Source organism: Salmo salar, chromosome ssa16, assembly GCF_905237065.1.
Source record: "Salmo salar chromosome ssa16, Ssal_v3.1, whole genome shotgun sequence".
In the NCBI taxonomy this organism is placed as follows: Eukaryota; Metazoa; Chordata; class Actinopteri; order Salmoniformes; family Salmonidae; genus Salmo; species Salmo salar.
In genome coordinates, this window is record NC_059457.1 from 82882221 (window position 1) to 82903232 (window position 21012).

Genomic DNA, 21012 nt, shown 5'->3' on the forward strand with positions numbered 1-21012 from the left:
CCATGACTACTCTATGACCACCACAAAATTACATAATTTCAGAGCTTCTTCCTCAAGAAGAGACTACAGCAGACAGTGAGAGAATGAAGTTGTAAACCTACCTCTTTACAGCCTCCTGAGCTGGTTGTATCCTGCGCTTCTCAGACGAGCTGAGGGATGGTATCCTGAAAGAAGAGGACATTTTTAAATTATGTTTTGATTTTTGGGTTACTGTAATTTATACTAAAAGTGTTGTAACATTCTCAATATCGTCTGTTTCACGCTTTCTATCGGGATAATCAAATAAAGATGTAAAAATACTCACATTTGTGACGGACTGGAGCTTGGTGTGAAAGAGATCAAACCAGACAATGTACCGGCAGGAAACATACACCACAGAAATACATTTCCAAGTTTCATTCCCAAGTTTCTTGATCAATGAGAGAAATTACAGAAGACATTAAGAGACTATGAAAGTAAACCTACTTCTTAGTCAACCTACGCTTGATCGCTGAGCTGTTTGGTGAGCTGGTTGACGAGTGTGACCTGAAAAAACAAAAGGTAATAAAATGATTATTTATCTTAAAAAGCTGTTAAAAATGTGGAAGAGATACTCACATTTGTGATGGACTGGAGGATGGTGTGACACTGAAATAAATACAAATAGACAATGTACTGACAAGAACCACATCATCTGATTCATTATTCATTCATTACAATTATTTAATCATGAAGAATGTACCTGTATAGCACATATTCTCAGAAAATGTAATTATCATGTTTTCTTTCAAATAGGTATCCATCATAATCTCTTAAATGTTCTTTAGAATGAGCATCTTACTGTTTGGATGTTGCTGGTGTCTTTAAGGAAGTTCTGCTGATTTCAGGGTCAGGAACTGGGGGTTTTCTACATCAAATTAGAGATCAACTGGTAAACAACTGGCAGTCAAATCACATTCAATTCAGAGTAACTGTTCAGTTTCAAAGAAATAGTTTTTATCTACCTGGAAGAGGTATCTTTTCTCCTCTTTTGCAGCCATATTACACAGAATACAGCAATGAGACACACTGAACCCATCACTGCACCAATCACTGCACCAACCACTGCACCTGTGAATGAGAGAGATGACAAGAGAAGACAGAGGTCAAATTCCCAGGTACACCACACTAACGCTTCATACATGTAAATATGTCTCTGCACTACACCTGAAAGTTGAACAGTAAAAGAGTCAGTCAATAGGTTGATTATGACCTGTCATTATTAGAATAACAACCACTTACCACTGATCCTGTCATCATCAGAGACCTGAGATTTACCTAGAACAGAAATACACAGGAAGTACTTCATCATGAACACAGGCAGTACTTCATCATGAACACAGACAGTACTTCATCATGAACACAGGCAGTACTTCATCATGAACACAGGCAGTACCTCATCATGAACACAGGCAGTACTTCATCATGAACACAGGCAGTACCTCATCATGAACACAGGCAGTACTTCATCATGAACACAGACAGTACCTAATCATGAACACAGGCACTACTTCATCATGAACACAGACAGTACTTCATCATGAACACAGGCAGTACCTCACCATGAACACAGGCAGTACCTCATCATGAACACAGACAGTACCTCATCATGAACACAGGCAGTACTTCATCATAAACACAGACAGTACTTCATCATGAACACAGGCAGTACTTCATCATGAACACAGGCAGTACTTCATCATGAACACAGACAGTACTTCATCATGAACACAGACAGTACTTCATCATGAACACAGACCGTACTTCATCATGAACACAGGCAGTACCTCATCATGAACACAGACAGTACTTCATCATGAACACAGACAGTACTTCATCATGAACACAGGCAGTACTTCATCATGAACACAGACAGTACTTCATCATGAACACAGGCAGTACCTCATCATGAACACAGACTGTACTTCATCATGAACACAGACAGTACTTCATCATGAACACAGACAGTACTTCATCATGAACACAGGCAGTACTTCATCATGACATCATGTTCCTGATCATGTCAATATATTACACATTGATCTATAGACATTTCTCACCAGTAATTGAAGCTGGAATCACCATGGAAGCATTCTTGGTGACATCACTGAAGGACATAGAAGCAACACACCTAACTTCTTTGTTAGTTAGACTGGACACTAGCACTGTTACAGTAGTTGTCATAGTGACAGTTCCATTGGGATGGGTGACATCAACCATGGTGGAATGTTCTATCATCATGTCATCCCAGGTCACTATAGGAGCAGGTCGTCCAGTAGCAGAACAGGACAGAGTGGTGTGACTGTTGTTGGTTTGTGTGATGAGTATTGAGGGTCCATACAGCTCTATAGGACAACAACAAACACAGTGAATGTAAACACTATAATGTTTTCATGCACATGATTTACTAAATGATTCCATTTAAATTATTTACTAAATGATTCCATTTAAATTATTTACTAAATGATTCCATTTAAATTATTTACTAAATGATTCCATTTACATGATTTAGTAAATGATTCCATTTTGATAAATGGTTTCAAGACATTGGAAGTATGAGCTGATGAAATGGCTGCCTGAAGTTCTGAAGAAGTTGTTCTGGGTCAATCATTTACAGTACATTATGTTATCAGATTTTACCATTTACGTGGAGACAGGTCGTTCCACTGATAGGTCCATCTGGAAAGGTGTTAAACAGACACTTGTAGCAGGACTCGTCTCCTCTTGACACTCCTCTGATGACAATAGAACAGTTCTGCAGTCCCTCGTCTTCAAACTCCACTTTCCCCTGAAAAGGTGGGTTGACATTGGAACCGCGTTTGCTGTAAGTGGCCACATTTTCATTCGTCTCTGTTGTCTCTTTTTGCCAGGTTACTTGCCGCACGTCTTTGGGTTTCATGAGCTCACAGGTTAAGACTGCATCTTCTCCCAGGGTTGCTGTGACAACCTGCTGTGTTCTCACCAACTGAGAGAGCCCTGCATGAAGACAGTTACAATAGTTCTTAGACACTAGTAGTACTCAGAATGGTCAGAAGGGGGAGTATGGTGGTAAGGGAAGTCCAGTCTAGGAGGGAGGAAGTTATGGGACCTGTTGTAAAACTATCAATTTCTATCAATTTCAGGATAGAATGTACATGATATGTGCATAAGGCCACAGCATACATCAACATTAAAGTACTCTTTAGAGCGACATCAATCATTCCATACAGTAAGAGTATGGAGCTGCAGATGAAATCATGCATTTACTATAGTCAAATGAACTGGTTTGTCAACAGTTAACACACAATACGCATGTGTAACCGGTGTGAAATGGCTAGCTAGTTACAGGGGTGCGCACTAATAAAACAAATGTATTAATGTCCAGAATTGTTTACAGACACTTTTGTGTATAGCTCAGCTACATTTTTTGTTTATTAACCTTTATTTAACTAGGCAAGTCAGGTAAGAACAAATTCTTATTTACAATGACGGACTGCCCCAGCCAAACCCTGACGACGGTGGGCCAATTATGCTATGCCCTATGGGACTCCCAATCACGGCTGGATGTGACGCAGCCTGGATTCAAAACATGTACTGTCGTGACGCTTCTTGTACTGAGGTGCAGTGTCTTTTATCACTGCGCCACTCGAGAGCCCAATGATTTTTAAGTATGTCACACTCTTGTTTTAATGTATATATTGAATTAGTCAACTTTACAGATCAAATTTGATCAAACACTGTATAGCCTCAAAACATTTATTTTGATATCATGGATGGTCAATCCTTGCATCCATTGGTTACATTAGTCTCATAGTCTATTAGCACCCTCTAGTGGCTGAAAGCCTCATGTATCTTGTCCTAGTTCTGTGAAATCTGTCTTACTACTTTTTGCTAATAAATACGAATTATTTAACAATTCAGAGTTGGTGGCTATTTACCCATGCAACAAGAAGATTGAGCTACAGCTTCAATATGACATGTATTTCGTATTGTGAAATTAACAGGTTTGTCAACAGTTGTAAAAGCACAGAATTAGATCACGACATTGGCACTAACAATATCGCGCCACTTTCAAAGTGGTAGTCAAATACGGTATTATCATGCATAAAACTGATATAACTCACCATTAGGGAGGAATATGAGCAGAATGAACAGAGAGTTGAAGAGTGCAGGAGACATGGTGAAAATGTAATTTACTACTACAGTAATGAAATAAGAGAAAAAGAGCGGGAAATTCCTTCTTCCCGTATGGAGCCTGCTCCATAGCCTGGGCACCATTCTGTTTATGCTCTCTTGCCAACTCCTCATTGAATTTTCATACCAACAATGTTTGGCTTGGCAATGACAATAGAGTAGGCAAAAGCACAAACGGATCTGGGACCAGGCTATCTCCTGCAAAAAAGTGAAAGTAAATTTGCTCTCTGTCTACAGTCACAGTTAAACTCAATCAATTTAGTATTATGTATATCTGCTGGGGAAATTTGCTTAGGCTTTTTCTTCTTTAGAAGCAGGAAAATAATAAAATTGTCCAATAAACTGTGGAATCTAACACAACAAGCATCTGGAAAGTCTGTATTTATATAATAAAATAAATGACGATATGATCTCAAACTCGACACACTTCAGTCTAATGAAAATATGGTATCAAACAATCGTCCTCAACATGACATGCAAGCGGTACCGATGCACCAGGTCTGGACCGTGAACAGCTTCTACCCCCAAGCCATAAGACTGCTAAATAGTTAGTTATATAGTTAACCAAATAGCTACCCGGACTATCTGCAATGAATATTTTTACACTAACTCATTTGACTCATCACATACGTAGCTGTTACTGTTTATCCTGTTGCAGTCACTTTATTCCTAGTTAAATGTAAATATCGACCTCAATTACCTTGTTATCCTGCACATCGACTCACTACCCCGTGTATATAGCCATGTTATCCTTACTCAATGTGTATGTATTATTACTTTTATTATTACGTGTTATTACATTTCTATTATTTCTATATTTACTTTCTCTCTACGTTGTTGTGAAGGGCCCCTAAGTAAGCATTTCACTGTTAGTCTACATATGTTGTTTACGAAGTATGTGACTTACAACATTTTGATTTTGAAGTTGTATGCATTACACTGACAGCAGGGGCGAAAATCTGATATCAACTTTGGAGGGGACAATTACATGAAATTTTCTCAAGAGCAATTCCTGAGGGGGACACCAAAAGTAGTGCTGTAACACATAGCCTACATTGTAATATGGTAAATGTATATTGAGGAACCAAAGAAATAAGGTGTTTGCCGTACTCCTAACTACCAGTACCCAAAACTACACAACTAATCACAACAGCAATACCATTGCCTTTAACAAATCTTAGTTCAGTCACCAGTTTAAGTTGAGAGTGGGGGTATCCATGGCATTTTCCAATTATGTTCCTATTTTACAAGTCAAAAAATTGAGAACCTTTCATAATGTTGCCAAACAAAGACTCAACAAACTTACCTGAGACTCCCTGTCTCTGCCAGTCTGTCCCTGCATATCTGTCCCCAACTCTGCTGTCTGTGTGCCATCTGTTGCCTGCTCTGCCTAATGACATCATTGTGAAACATTTCCATTAGAATTTCATTTCTTTCTTATGAACATTTTATCAACTAGTCTTTGAGATATTAGGCTACTAGGGTTCTTACTATGCGTTTTGGTGTATTGAAAAATACTCTGATGTCCGTCTTTTATTTTTCTGCCATTTTTCTACCTGGCTGGCTGGCTGGCTACACACACCGTGTGTAGGTTATTTACAGTAGGAGATGGGCTTCTATCATCTTCTATCATTCTATTTGGGCTTCGATCTAAAAGGTAGCTAGCAAATGTGAAACGGATTAAAATGACAAGAGTTGACAGCTGTATGAGTTCACCATTTACACAACATATGCTGCAACCTTTTGTAATTTTAATAGTTTGTTTCATATTGGCTGGCTTCCAACAATAGCTGAATTTGCAAAGCTAGCGAGCACCAATTCAGTTTCAGTGGTGTTTGCTATAATCTTTGCTACCCGGGTTAAATAAAGGTGAAATAAAATAAATAAATAAAAGTTCCCTTGCGACAATTTAGCTTTTGCAACGAGACCATTAAATATATTTAAGACAATGGTAGAAGAGAGTGTAGTTCTGTTCAGTTTGGACTTCAGTTTATCGCTAACCTTATCACAGGGACTTTGAAGCACTAATTTACATCATCTGCATGCTGATCTTGGAATAAATTGACGATAGCAAAGATTCCATCTTTGACGACGCCACATAAATGGAATAGGTACTAGCTAGCTTAATAGTTAATATTTGCGCGCTAGCTCTGCATATTCAGCTAGTGTGTGTGCGCGATTGACTAGATTAACCTCACGTCAGTTACGTTCATTGAGTGCCTTTCAGACAGTAGATACAACCCCTCTGTTACCTTGCCAACTAAGGAACTGGCAGTGGATCAAACCATTGTGAGGCAAAGGGTGGGGGGGTCGCAATCTTTTGAAACTTAAAAACGCGCTATTAAGTGTCTATAATCAGCATAATTGCTTTCATTGCGTATTATTTATATTATTTAAATTACATAGTTATGTTTCAGTGATATATTGGGGGGGACAAATCATCTTTTTCCCAGGATGGGGGGGTCGTGTCCCCCCGTCCCCCCCGGGATTTCCGCCCCTGACTGACAGAGGAATCATAGATGAGGTCCGACAACAATGTAACTCAATAATACATGATGTAGGACAAGTTCATTAAAATGCATTGGAGAGATGGAGCACATGAGAACATACATGATATCTGAAGACAGTGGGCCTGGCTTCAGCTTTTTTATCTGTGGTGCAGGCCTAGGTAAATCAACAATGTTGTCATGGCAACATTTCCAGATAATGATATTGTTTCTCCTGGGCTATAGGACGTTCTGAACTTTGAAGGCCGAGCCTAGGCACTAATGACGCCAAAAGCATTACTTTACTTAAGTAATAACTACTATTACTAACTACTATTACTTAATTGATACCCAAGATTTACTCAACCAAACACACACCATAAGTCAGAACATTTTCATAACTTTTTACTACCACAAGACCTCATACACCTTACATCAATAAACGTTCAGCACGTGCTATCATTTTTAAATGGATTGAGGTGAAATAAGTGGAGGATAAAATATTGCAGACAAAGAAAATAAGTGGACCAATGTCATATTGTGTCAGAGAAGTGAACATTATCTACGCTCTTCTCTTTGGCCTTTCAATAAGTAAACAGCAGGTGGTGCTGCTGTCTTGATATGTGTTTCAGCCCAATGATAGCAACATTAGCTGCGGGATGGGGATGGAGAAAGGTAACATTACAAGCATGGACACTGCAATAATACCAGAAAATGAAGAATATATGTGTGGTTATGATGTGGTAAGACAGTTGGGTAACATAGTTATGACACCTTTTAGGACATACTTTTGGTCATGAAGTGTATGTGGACACCTACTTGGTCGAGCATCTCATTCCAAAATCATGGGCATTAATATGGACTTGGTCGCTCTTTGCTGCTATAACAGCCTCCACTCTTCTGGGAAGGCTTTCCACTAGATGTTGGAACATTGCTGCTGGGACTTGCTTCCATTCAGCCACAAGAGCATTAGTGAGGTCGGGCGCTGATGTTGGGCGATTAGGCCTGGCTCGCAGTCGGCTTTCCAATTCATCCTAAAGGTGTTCGGTGGGGTTGAGGTCAGGACTCTGTGCAGGCCAGTCAAGTTCTTCCACACCGATCGACAAACCATTTCTGTATGGACCTCACTTTGTGCACGGGGGGATTGTCATGCTGAAACAGGAAAGGGCCTTCCCCAAAATATTGCTACAAAGTACAGAATGTTACTGTATGCTGTACCATTACGATGTCCCTTCACTGGAACTAAGGGGCCTAGCCTGAACCATGAAAAACAGCCCCAGACCATTATTCCTCCTCCACCAAACTTTACAGTTGGCACTATGAATTGGGTCAGCTCGTGTTCTCTTGGCATCCGCAAAATCAAGATTTGTCCGCAAGATGGTGAAGCGTGATTCATCACTCCAGAAAAGGCATTCTTACTGCTCCAGAATCCAATGGCGGCGAGCTTTACAATACACCAGCTGACGCATGGCATTGTGCATGGTGATCTTAGACTTGTGTGCGGCTGCTCGGCCATGGAAACCCATTTCATGAAGCTCCCAACTAACAGTACTTGTGCTGATGTTGCTTCCAGAGGCAGTTTTGAACTCAGCAGTGAGTGTTGCACTAATTTGAAGGGGTGTCCACATTATTTTGTATATGTAGTGTATGATGACATAACAGTTAACGACACTTCCCACTTACAGAAAAATTGCTTCTCCTTTCGGGGGTTTCTTCTATAGAACTACAGCATGAGTGAGTACACATTGGCCATTTCATGGTTGATTGAAACTAACCAATACCTGCATCAGTTCTACACTTGATAAAAACACCCTTCAGCCTTATGGTGGTGCAGAATCTATCATTGTTTGTGTCTAAAGAAGGAAGTGGACCTGTTGATGTGTCTGTGGTAGATCATAAGACCTCTCTGTGGTGAGTTCTCAGCAAAGACCCCAGTCACAAATACCAAGATGCACTAGCAGAGGTGTAACACGAATACAAGCTAGACAACAGCAGCACTTCCTACGCTCAGCTCTCAAGGTCCATTATAACTAAGTCAACCCAGCATCATTTTGGTTGGCTTTTTACCTTGTTCCTCTATTGAGCAAATAATGCTGAATAGCCGTTAAGTTCTGTACTCGGTCTGTGCAGACAACATTGAGTAACGATTGGTTCTGCAGGTGGTCAGTATGTTTGTATTCAGTCTGGTTCTGCTTCTGGTTCTGTGGGGTCTGTGCACAGCTGTTGAAGGTAACAGGGATGTATTGCATGATAGATAAAATTTCTTAACATCTGTCATTTTTGCAACAAACTGTGGATTGCAGTTCAAATGCAGTTAGTCAATAAGAAATCAACTTTCCATAAAACAGTACACTCAATCTGTTACCTTCATGTTTGCAGTGACTGAAATAAAGATATCCTTCTGCCCAAGCCAAACACCTCATGAAATATTTTTTGTAATGGATAAGATAGAGTGATAAGTGGGGGGAAATGACTGTCAAGTGTAATTTCGGACCGACCATAATGGTACCGACTTCACTTATGACCCCAGATTTACACTACATATAAACTCAGCAAAAAAAGAAACGTCCTCTCACTGTCAACTACATTTAGTTTCAGCAAACTTAACATGTGTAAATATTTGTATGAACATAAGATTCAACAACTGAGGCAAACTGAACAAGTTCCACAGACCTGTGACTAACAGAAATGGAATAATGTGTCCCTGAACAAAGGGGTCAAAATCAAAAGTAACAGTCAGTATCTGGTGTGGCCACCAGCTGCATTAAGTACTGCAGTGCATCTCCTCCTCATGGACTGCACCAGATTTGCCAGTTCTTGCTGTGAGATGTTACCCCACTCTTCCACCAAGGCACCTGCAAGTTCCCTGACATTTCCGGGGGAAATGGCTCTAGCCCTCACCCTCCGATCCAACAGGTCCAAGACGTGCTCAATGGGATTGAGATCTGGGCTCTTCACTGGCCATGGCAGAACACTGACATTCCTGTCATTCCTAAATGTGAATCTGACCATCACCCCTGGTGAAACAAAACCGCAACTCGTCAGTGAAGAGCACTTTTTGACAGTCCTGTCTGGTCCAGCGACGGTGGGTTTGAGCCCATAGGCGACGTTGTTGCCGGTGATGTCTGGTGAGGACCTGCCTTACAACAGGCCTACAAGCCCTCAGTCCAGCCTCTCTCAGCCTATTGCGGACAGTCTGAGCACTGATGGAGGGATTGTGCATTCCTGGTGTAATTCTGGCAGTTGTTGTTGCCATCCTGTACCTGTCCCGCAGGTGTTATGTTCGGATGTACCGATCCTGTGCAGGTGTTGTTACACGTGGTCTGCCACTGCGAGGACGATCAGCTGTCCGTCCTGTCTTCCTGTAGCGCTGTCTTAGGCGTCTCACAGTACAGACATGGAATTTATTGCCCTGGCCACATCTGCAGTCCTCATGCCTCCTTGCAGCATGCCTATGGCACGTTCACGCAGATGAGCAGGGACCCTGGGCATCTTTCTTTTGGTGTTTTTCAGAGTCAGAAGAAGGCCTCTTTAGTGTCCTCTAAGTTTTCATAACTATGACCTTAATTGCCTACCGTCTGTAAGCTATTAATGTCTTAACCACCATTCCACAGGTGCATGTTCATTAGTTGTTTATGGTTCATTGAGCAAGAATGGGAAACAGTGTTTAAACCCTTTACAATGAAGATCAGTGAAGTTATTTGGATTTTTACGAATTATCTTTAAAAGACAGAGTCCTGAAAAAGGGACGTTTCTTTTTTTGCTGAGTTTAGAAAATGGCAGTGTTTCTACACATCACCAACATCTGATATAGGGAAAGTGAGTTGTCCAACTGAATGTATTCAACTGAAATGTGTCTTCCGCATTTAACCCAACCCCTCTGAATCAGAGAGGTGCAGGGGGCTTTGCTCACGGGCAGAACGACAGATATTTACCTTGTCAGCTCTGGGATTCAATCCAGCAACCTTCCGGTTACTGGCCCAACACTCTAACCACTAGAACTACACCTGTGAGTGTGTACATCATGGAGGAACATAATTTTATTTCAATATTTCTGTCAAAGCTAAGTGTTTGGTCTGACGGTGTATATTTAAAAAAATAAAGGAGAGCCACACACTCTAGGAGCTCAGATGAAAAATATCCAACGTTTCGACAGACAAACTGTCTTCAGGGTATGATGAATATTACCTCTGATTACTTCCCTAAATTCAGTGACCTTTAAATTGCTAGTGTGAAAATGAAAGTCACATTTGAGAGAAAATCCTCTCACAAACCCGAGGGGCCTCATTTATAACCATTGCGTAAATTTCACACTAAATATATGTGTGTGCCATTTCTGAAAAGACTGGGCACCTACAAAAATAGAGATTTATAAACTTGGAGCACGCCATGCATCATTATGTTTCCCATTATAAATCAGACCCGTACTGAAACTGTATGCTCGTAAAAGAGCATTAAAACTCCACCTGAAAATGCCCATCATTCAGCTGTATATGGTCCTGGTGCACAAAAAAATAAGAATTTCTGCATCTTGTTGTGTAAAAATCATTCCTTTCCCAAATTAGCCATGGATGGTGATAGGTTGCAGGCAGCAGAACGTTCTCCATGGCGTCTCCAGACTCTGTCACGTCTGTCACATGTGCTGTGTGAACCTGCTTTATCTGTGAAGAGCACAGGGCGCCAGTGGCGAATTTGCCAATCTTGGTGTTCTCTGGCAAATGCCAAACGTCCTGCACGGTGTTGGGCTGTAAGCACAACCCCCACCTGTGGACGTCGGGCCCTCATACCACCCTCATGGAGTCTGTTTCTGACCGTTTGAGCAGACACATGCACATTTGTGGCCTGCTGGAGGTCATTTTGCAGGGCTCTGGCAGTGCTCCTCCTGCTCCTCCTTGCACAAAGGCAGAGGTAGCGGTCCTGCTGCTGGGTTGTTGCCCTCCTACGGCCTCACCCACGTCTCCTGATGTACTGGCCTGTCTCCTGGTAGCGCCTCCATGCTCTGGACACTACGCTGACAGACACAGTAAACCTTCTTGCCACAGCTCGCATTGATGTGCCATCCTGGATGAGCTGCACTACCTGAGCCACTTGTGTGGGTTGTAGACTCTGTCTCATGCTACCACTAGAGTGAAAGCACCGCCAGCATTCAAAAGTGACCAAAACATCAGCCAGGAAGCTTAGGAACTGAGAAGTGCTCTGTGGTCCCCACCTGCAGAACCACTCCTTTATTGGGGGTGTCTTGCTAATTGCCTATAATTTCCACCTGTTGTCTATTCCATTTGCACAACAGCATGTGCAATTTATTGTCAATCAGTGTTGCTTCCTAAGTGGACAGTTTGATTTCACAGAAGTGTGATTGACTTGGAGTTACATTGTGTTGTTTGTGTTCCCTTTATTTTTTTGAGCAGTGTATAAAATTACTCAAGTAAAAGTGAACCAGCAAAAAACTACTTCAGTAAAAGTGTTAGAGTATTTTGGTTTAAGTATCAAAAGTAAATGTAAATTCCTAAAATATATGTAAACCAGACGGCACCATTTTCTTGTTTATTTAAGGATAGCCAGGGGCAAACTCCAACACTTAGACATCATTTACAAACGAAGCGTGTGTGTTTAGTGAGTCCGCCAGATCAGAGGCAGTCGGGATGACCAGGGATGGTGGGACTGTGTGAATCGGACACTTTTCCTGTCCTGTAACAGGTACTTTTGAGTGTCAGGGAAAATGTATGGAGTAAAAATAACATTTTCTTTAGGAATGTAGTGGAGTCAAAAATATAAATAGTAAAGTACAGATACCCAAAAAAAACAACTTAAGTAGTACTTCAAAGTATTTTTTACACCACTAGTTATAGTAAGGTTAACATCACTTTCAATGAATAAATTCATAACTATCTTAAACACTTTCAGTTTCACTTGTGTAATGCAACTCGTGTCTTCTACCCACTGGGGCAGTGGACTTCCCCCTTTTGCTATGACATTCAGACACAGTCAGTCACTACACATCTCCTAGGAAGAGGAAATCCCACAACCCCTAACACCAGACTAACAATGGAGACCAGCAACCACCAGGAGAAGAATCTGGTAACTTCCTGCTGACACAATTACCAGAACAGCACTTAATGTGAGAAGCATGTTGTGAAAACTCTAAACCCCTATCACACACATTTAAAATGTCTGACTCATAAAATGTTCACCTTATTCCCATAACACAGAGTCATCATTTCTCACATTGTAAAATGTTTTTTTTTAATGCAGATTGACTGAAATGTACTGTTCATCAAGTGTAGGCCTATTTATACTGAACAAAAATATGAAAACGCAACATGTAAAGTGTTGGTCCCATGTTTGATGAGCTGAAATAAAAAATCCCAGAAGTTTTACATATGCACAACAAGCTTATTTCTCTCCAATTTTGTGCACAAATTTGTTTACATCCCTGTTAGTGAGCATTTCTACTTTGCCAAGATAATCCATCCACCTGACAGGTGTGGCATATCAAGAAGCTGATTAAACAGCATGATCATTACATAGGTGCACCTTGTGCTGGGGACAATAAAAGGCCACTAAAATGTGCAGCTGTGTCACACAACAATGCCACAGATGTCTCAAGTTGAGAGAGTGTGCAATTGACATGCTGACTGCAGGAATGTCCATCAGAACTGTTGCCAGAGAATTTAATGTTAATTTCTCTACCATAAGCCGCCGCCAACGTCATTTTAGAGAATTTGGCAGTTCGTCCAACCAGCCTCACAACCGCAGAACACATGCAACCACTCCAGCCCAGGACCTCCACATTCAGTTTCTTCACCTGAGGGATCGTTTGAGACCAGCCACCCAGATAGCTGATGAAACAGAGGAGTATTTCTGTCTGTGATAAAGCCCTTATGTGGGGAAAAACTCATTCTGAATGGCATGGGCCTGGCTGCCATTGGGTGGGTTTATGCCCTCCCAGGCCCAGCCATGGCTGCACCCCTGCCCAGTCAATCCATAGATTAGGGCGTAATACATTTACTTCAATTGACTGATTTCCTTATATTAACTGAAACACAGTAAAATAATTAAATTGTTGCATGTTGAGTTTATTTCTGTTCGGTATAGTTTCTGGGGGTGCAGCATAAGCAGCAAATTTGTGTGGAACTATCTGTAGTTGTAGTAGCCTGTTGATGCCTTTGATGTGATGGCCTCTAAATTGGAGTTTAGTTTGGCACAGAGCCTGTGAACAAAAATAATGTTACGTCAACAAACTATAGCTAAATAGATTTCCCATTTCATTTCTTTTGCTATGACGTCATTAAGGTTCAGCCTACTGTGAGCCACAGAAAATACAAGAACTAACAGTTCCTTCTTCCTTGTCATGTATTTTACAGTAGATGTCACGTTGTAATTGGCTACGGCCGGGAACCACTGGGGAACTAGGCTACTCTCTAGGCTTCCCGCATCAACAATTTAAGGGCTTTCCAAAAGCATTCTTCCACTTTCGGTGAATCTGACTCACTTCACGTGCAACTAACGAAGCAATATATTATATGGTACAACGTGAGAAACCATGAGCTTCAGTCAACATTCACCAGCTGAGAATGAAGACTTTTCTCATTCTCTTATGCCTGCACTCTGAAGGTAAATTGTTTTCCATGGCTTCTGACTTGGGGTTGATTCTGCTCATATAAGATGAGATATGTCAAGTAAACAACATTTCCCACGTTTGACAGGTAATTGATTATATTGTATGTAGGCTAAACTTTATTCATTTACCTGTAAACTTGCCTTCTTCACTTTCTAGCAGTCTCTGTCAACGTCGTAGCTAGAGGAGACACCAGGGTTGACTTCAATGCCGACGCATCATATACCTGCACCCATGCGGACTCGACAGGTGTGCTGCAAGTCACCTGGCAGAGGCTGTTCAAAGACGACTCGGTGGAGAATCTGGCCACATACAGCAAGCGGTTTGGAGCTCAAATCATAGACCCGCACCGAGGCAAGGTGGTTTTCACGGAGGCATCTCTCAACTCGACGTCTATTACGGTGAAGAATGTAACATGGTCGGACGAAGCCTGCTATATTTGTTCCTTCAATGTTTACCCGAGTGGATCAAGACGCAAGCAGACTTGTCTTACCGTTCAAGGTATTTAATCAGGGGCGAAAATCTGATATCAACTTTGGAGGGGACAATTACATGAAATTTTCTCAAGAGCAATTCCTGAGGGGGACACCAAAAGTAGTGCTGTAACACATAGCCTACATTGTAATATGGTAAATGTATATTGAGGAACCAAAGAAATAAGGTGTTTGACGTACTCCTAACTACCGGTACCCAAAACTACACAACTAATCACAACAGCAATACCATTGCCTTTAACAAATCTTAGTTCAGTCACCAGTTTAAGTTGAGAGTGGGGGTATCCATGGCATTTTCCATTTATGTTCCTATTTTACAAGTCAAAAAAATTGAGAACCTTTCATAATGTTGCCAAACAAAGACTCAACAAACTTACCTGAGACTCCCTGTCTCTGCCAGTCTGTCCCTGCATATCTGTCCCCAACTCTGCTGTCTGTGTGCCATCTGTTGCCTGCTCTGCCTAATGACATCATTGTGAAACATTTCCATTAGAATTTCATTTCTTTCTTATGAACATTTTATCAACTAGTCTTTGAGATATTAGGCTACTAGGGTTCTTACTATGCGTTTTGGTGTATTGAAAAATACTCTGATGTCCGTCTTTTATTTTTCTGCCATTTTTCTACCTGGCTGGCTGGCTCGCTACACACACAGTGTGTAGGTTATTTACAGTAGGAGATGGGCTTCTATCATCTTCTATCATTCTATTTGGGCTTCGATCTAAAAGGTAGCTAGCAAATGTGAAACGGATTAAAATGACAAGAGTTGACAGCTGTATGAGTTCACCATTTACACAACATATGCTGCAACCTTTTGTAATTTTAATAGTTTGTTTCATATTGGCTGGCTTCCAACAATCGCTGAATTTGCAAAGCTAGCGAGCACCAATTCAGTTTCAGTGGTGTTTGCTATAATCTTTGCTACCCGGGTTAAATAAAGGTGAAATAAAATAAATAAATAAAAGTTCCCTTGCGACAATTTAGCTTTTGCAACGAGACCATTAAATATATTTAAGACAATGGTAGAAGAGAGTGTAGTTCTATTCAGTTTGGACTTCAGTTTATCGCTAACCTTATCACAGGGACTTTGAAGCACTAACTTACATCATCTGCATGCTGATCTTGGAATAAATTGACGATAGCAAAGATTCCATCTTTGACGACGACCACATAAATGGAATAGGTACTAGCTAGCTTAATAGTTAATATTTGCGCGCTAGCTCTGCATATTCAGCTAGTGTGTGTGCGCGATTGACTGGATTAACCTCACGTCAGTTACGTTCATTGAGTGCCTTTCAGACAATGGATACCAACCCTCTGTTACCTTGCCAAATAAGGAACTGTCAGTGGATCAAACCATTGTGAGGCAAAGGGTGGGGGGGTCGCAATCTTTTGAAACTTAAAAACGCGCTATTAAGTGTCTATAATCAGCATAATTGCTTTCATTGCGTATTATTTATATTATTTAAATTACATAGTTATGTTTCAGTGGTATATTGGGGGGGACAAATCATATTTTTCCCAGGATGGGGGGGTCTTGTCCCCCCCCCCGTCCCCCCCGGGATTTCCGCCCCTGTATTTAATGCACTGAATAATAACAGTTTTAGGGCTTACCTCTATTGTTCTCTATTCAGTTCAAGTTCTATTTTAATGTAAGTGATATTGTAACTCAAAATAATAATCGTAAATCAGCACAGGTACAAGCACATTTGGTCAACTAATTATCCAGCCCTGGATTAGACCTAGTTGAATCAGGTGTGCTGGTACTGGAATAGAAGTGAAAGTCACTGGGGGTTTCCTCTTATCGAGTATTCATAAAGACTTCATAAGCAATACCTTCACTACATTCGGAAAGTATTCAGACCCCTTGACTTTTTGCACATTTTGTTACGTTACAGCCTTATTCTAAAATGGATTACATTTTAAATAAAACAAATGTGATATCAAAGTAATTTTTAATATTTGCAAAAATGTCTAAACATGTTTTTGCTTTGTCATTATGGGGTATTGTGTGTAGATTGATGAACTTTTTTTATTTACTCCGTTTAAGAATAAATCTGTAACATAACAACATTTGAAAAAAGGGAAGCAGTCTGAATACTTTCCGAATGCACTGTAGATGCTTCACTAATACATTTATAAGCAAAACCAATACAGGTAATATAGAATAATCCTTTTCACCCTTTACAGCAGGACATTTGCTAACGCATGATATCTGAATAATACAGTATGGGCGGTGTAAAGGTTTATTAGGGGTTTATTAGGAGAATAGAAACACTATGCTTTAGAACACCAGTTAACTGCAACTATAAATCACCATATTGGCATTGTTACATCACTGGCAGGATTAAAAAAAATGTCTGAATCCCAAAACTTTCAGAAAGACCATGAACTCTGTCAAACCATATATGAAAACATAATACATGTTTTGAAAGCAGTTCTTAATTGATCTGCCTGGTAAAATAAAGGTAAAATAAGTAATATAAATAAAATCAATATGATCTAATATTCCCTGTTTCATCTATTCAAAGGTGTATCTGAAGTGAGAGCCACAATGCAAAAAGTCCCCAGCACTGAATCTAAAGCAGACATGGAAGTTGTGGTCAGCTGCTCTGCCACGGGTAAACCAGCACCTTGGATCCAATGGAACATTTCTGCAGCAGTACCGATAAAGACACCTAACAACTGGACTGTCATTAACAAAGACCAAACTGTCACAGCCATTAGCAACATTACCCTCCAACTGTTGCCAGGCTCAGGTGGATACGTGGACTGTATCGTAAACAATGGGATGAGGACACAGAGACACGAGCGGGTCCCGCTTCCTATTCTCCCTGGAGAGAGGGAGGTTGAAGAGGATACGTAATGTTGACCTATTATATACTTCTAAACCGTACTCTTTTAGCGTGTCAGTACAGAACGGTCCAACTTGAAAACAACATTGAGAACATCATCCCTAGCTCTATAAATAGTTTGCCAAATTCTTGATGTTAATAGTAAACATTTACATTTGGGTACATGAATTTGGCGTTCTATTTAACAGGCTACATCATCCCCAGGGGCATGTTGTGATAGCCTTGTGACCAGCATCATCGTGCAATAGTGCAACATTCTGTTTCCTGAGAACAGAACGCAGCGATTTCAGGCTGGTTCCAAGAGGCTAATGTTGTGATGCTATTAGTGCTGTTAGTAATCTTATCTCACCTGTTGGGTTTAATGTTGACTACCATGGTAAAGCATCACGAGTCACTCCCTTTTAAAATCACACTGTAGTCAAGTGTTGTGTTGAGTTCTGGGTAGTTTCCAGATCCTCAGGGAAGCTACATGATACATGATATGATTGGATAGATGGGACAGAACATGATGTCAACATGTTATTCAAACTGAATGCATTAAAAAGGAAGGATGTAAAATTACTTGTCTTTCTCTTCTGAGTAAATGCTGTCTCTCCAAACACATGCTCACTGGAATTTCATGTTTCACCTTCCAGATGACAAGAGGACATCCCCGTGGGCTGTTGCCATTCCAGTATTCCTAATCATTTCCCTTTTAGTCATCTTTGGCTGTGTCGAGCTTCAAAAGAAAAAAGGTGAGTCCGTACAAGATTATCTGTAATATGTAATATCTTTATTTTAATATTGTTAGTAAGACAAATGGAATGAATTGAGTCATCAACTCTATATATGGTTCTGACTTTTATCAAATAAACTGTGACCAGCATATGTCTTGGAGCTCAGGAATGTTTATGGAGAACGTCCTTTTAGATTCACTGTAGTACAGTATAGTAACCTTCACATTCTATCTGGCAGGTTGCAGGCAAGCAGTGTTGACAACCACAGCAGACGAGCAGGACCCTCTTAGGAGCATTGTGTAAACATCTGTCTGTTGTTGCTGACCGTGCTTATATGCACTGTAGCTGACAGCTGTTTTTGTTGAGGACTGGAGCACCTGTTGTTACTGAGCCTGGATGTTGAACCTTGTTGAGTCATTCTTACGCAGTCATAAATAAGCTAATTATCACATGCATTATACAAGCCATGATATGGTTAATGCTGTTTAGAGGTATTCGAAATGGCATTTTAGGTTTCAGAGATTGATGGCCTCTTGTAGGTGAGTGTTCTGATATGAGGTAGGTTACCTGTTGCCTGGCTACCCAAACTCCTTGCCAAACGTTACGCCACGCCCAAGGACGTTAGTTTCTTCTTCGCAGTGATTCTGGATTTGAGTACCTACCCAACCTTTCACCGAATGTCAACACATTCTGGGCCATCTGATTTGTCCGGTAACGATGGGTTGAGTCAGCTAGAACACACGTGGGTAAAACAGCAGTTTGAAAATTCATCATTGGCTTTTACTCTGATTGGTTAGAGACAATCCAATCGCCGAAGACATTGTTTGTACAACGCCCGTCATGCCCCTCGTCACCTCCAACAACTTCAATAATAACCCTAACCCTATTCAGACTAAAGTATGTAGTGAACGACAAAGCAGCAGGAAGAATGTAGTTTGAGTCATCAGGCTAGGTTACCTCATCTATTAGGACCTACTGTTTGAATGTACTTTATTATAACATACACCAAGTAGAATAGATGTATCTATTTATTTTATGTTCTAAATAACCTAGTAATTTATTTCAACCCATTTCAATATGATGGCACTTTTGTTCAAGTTAAGTTTACAGTGTATTGTTATTATAAATCTATGGACCTACAGGTAGTTTTGTTTTTCTTCATGTTATGTCAGTGTAATGTGTGAATGTATTTGAGCTCTTAGAATGTAATGATGATAATGTTTGCTCTTTGATTGTTTGATATACCCTCATGTTTGAGTTCCTATTGTTATTTATTTTAATCATGGATGTTGCTTGTTGTGTTTGACCCCACTTGATTTGACACTGTTTATAAATCAGGCTATTATTCTCGCTTGATCTGTACAATGTTTTCAGTTGATTAAGATTCAAAAACATTCTTTAAATGGATTTATGGATTATGTTACCCTTTTTGATATTAAACTATTCGCTGTATTTAAAAAAAAAAATGCCCATTGTCACCTTGTTTACAGTAACATCACCATTTAAAATCAGGGAAAGGTTCTTATAGCTCTGTTTACAGTAATATCACGACTTAAAATCAGGGGTAGGTTCTTACAGCTCTGTTTACATTAACATCACCATTTAAGATCTGGAGTAGGTTATTATAGCTCCTCCTTGTTTACAGTAATATCACCATTTAAAATCATCGATAGGTTGTTATAGCTCCTCCTTGTTTACAGTAATATCACCATATCAGGGGTAGGTTGTTATAGCTCCTCCTTGTTTACAGTAATATCACCATATCAGGGGTAGGTTATAGCTCCTCCTTGTTTACAGTAATATCACCATTTAAAATCAGGGGTAGGTTGTTATAGCTCCTCCTTGTTTACAGTAATATCACCATTTAAAATCGGGTAGGTTGTTATAGCTCCTCCTTGTTTATAGTAACATCACCATTTTAAATAAGGGGTAGGTTGTTATAGCTCCTCCTTGTTTACAGTAATATCACCATATCAGGGGTACATTTACATTTAAGTCATTTAGCAGACGCTCTTATCCAGAGCTACTTACAAATTGGTGCATTCACCTTATGATATCCAGTGGAACAACCACTTTACAATAGTGCATCTAAATCTTTTAAGGGGGGGGGGGGGATTAGAAGGATTACTTTATCCTATCCTAGGTATTCCTTAAAGAGGTGGGGTTTCAGGTGTCTCCGGAAGGTGGTGATTGACTCCGCTGTCCTGGCGTCGTGAGGGAGCTTGTTCCACCATAGGGGTGCCAGAGCAGCGAACAGTTTTGACTGGGCTGAGCGGGAACTGTGCTTCCTCAGAGGTAGGGAGGCGAGCAGGCCAGAGGTGGATGAACGCAGTGCCCTTGTTTGGGTGTAGGGCCTGATCAGAGCCTGAAGGTACGGAGGTGCCGTTCCCCTCACAGCTCCGTAGGCAAGCACCATGGTCTTGTAGCGGATGCGAGCTTCAACTGGAAGCCAGTGGAGAGAGCGGAGGAGCGGGGTGACGTGAGAGAACTTGGGAAGGTTGAACACCAGACGGGCTGCGGCGTTCTGGATGAGTTGTAGGGGTTTAATGGCACAGGCAGGGAGCCACGCCAACAGCGAGTTGCAGTAATCCAGACGGGAGATGACAAGTGCCTGGATTAGGACCTGCGCCTCTTCCTTTGTGAGGCAGGGTC

The 21012-nt window shown here is 40.8% G+C and overlaps 3 protein-coding genes across 5 annotated transcripts in view; 1 reads left to right on the forward strand and 2 right to left on the reverse strand.

The window, feature by feature from the left end:
- The window catches only part of LOC106574974 (nectin-4), a 215464-nt gene that overhangs the window by 52155 nt on the left and 142297 nt on the right, over positions 1 to 21012 (reverse strand). The gene's annotated exons all lie outside the window — the stretch shown is intronic.
- Positions 1 to 21012, reverse strand: part of LOC106573841 (nectin-1) — a 61225-nt gene that overhangs the window by 1313 nt on the left and 38900 nt on the right. Inside the window, exons 3-10 of one of the 2 annotated variants that reach the window (XM_045698194.1) lie at positions 2079 to 2363; positions 1261 to 1296; positions 984 to 1089; positions 821 to 886; positions 598 to 627; positions 466 to 525; positions 305 to 322; positions 102 to 164 (exon numbers count right to left, since the gene is read on the reverse strand). In XM_045698194.1, coding sequence (XP_045554150.1) covers positions 102 to 164; positions 305 to 322; positions 466 to 525; positions 598 to 627; positions 821 to 886; positions 984 to 1089; positions 1261 to 1296; positions 2079 to 2363 — 664 coding nt within the window. The remainder of the gene's footprint in view (positions 1 to 101; positions 165 to 304; positions 323 to 465; positions 526 to 597; positions 628 to 820; positions 887 to 983; positions 1090 to 1260; positions 1297 to 2078; positions 2364 to 21012) is intronic. The other variant, XM_045698195.1, reaches the window with a different exon arrangement.
- LOC123727903 (OX-2 membrane glycoprotein-like) lies at positions 14029 to 19784 on the forward strand. Its single transcript, XM_045698209.1, has 4 exons — positions 14029 to 14291; positions 14455 to 14796; positions 17321 to 18378; positions 18599 to 19784. The coding sequence occupies exons 1-3, from the start codon at positions 14252 to 14254 to the stop codon at positions 17653 to 17655; spliced, it is 717 nt and encodes a 238-aa protein (XP_045554165.1). The 5' UTR covers positions 14029 to 14251; the 3' UTR covers positions 17656 to 18378; positions 18599 to 19784.

Excerpts from the sequence above, each read along its gene's own strand:
- LOC123727903 (XM_045698209.1), top strand. The coding sequence starts at position 14,252 with ATGAAGACTTTTCTCATTCTCTTATGCCTGCACTCTGAAG. Across the intron at positions 14,292-14,454 it reads CTTATGCCTGCACTCTGAAG|CAGTCTCTGTCAACGTCGTA; the intron begins GTAAATTGTTTT and ends TTCACTTTCTAG. Across the intron at positions 14,797-17,320 it reads GACTTGTCTTACCGTTCAAG|GTGTATCTGAAGTGAGAGCC; the intron begins GTATTTAATCAG and ends ATCTATTCAAAG.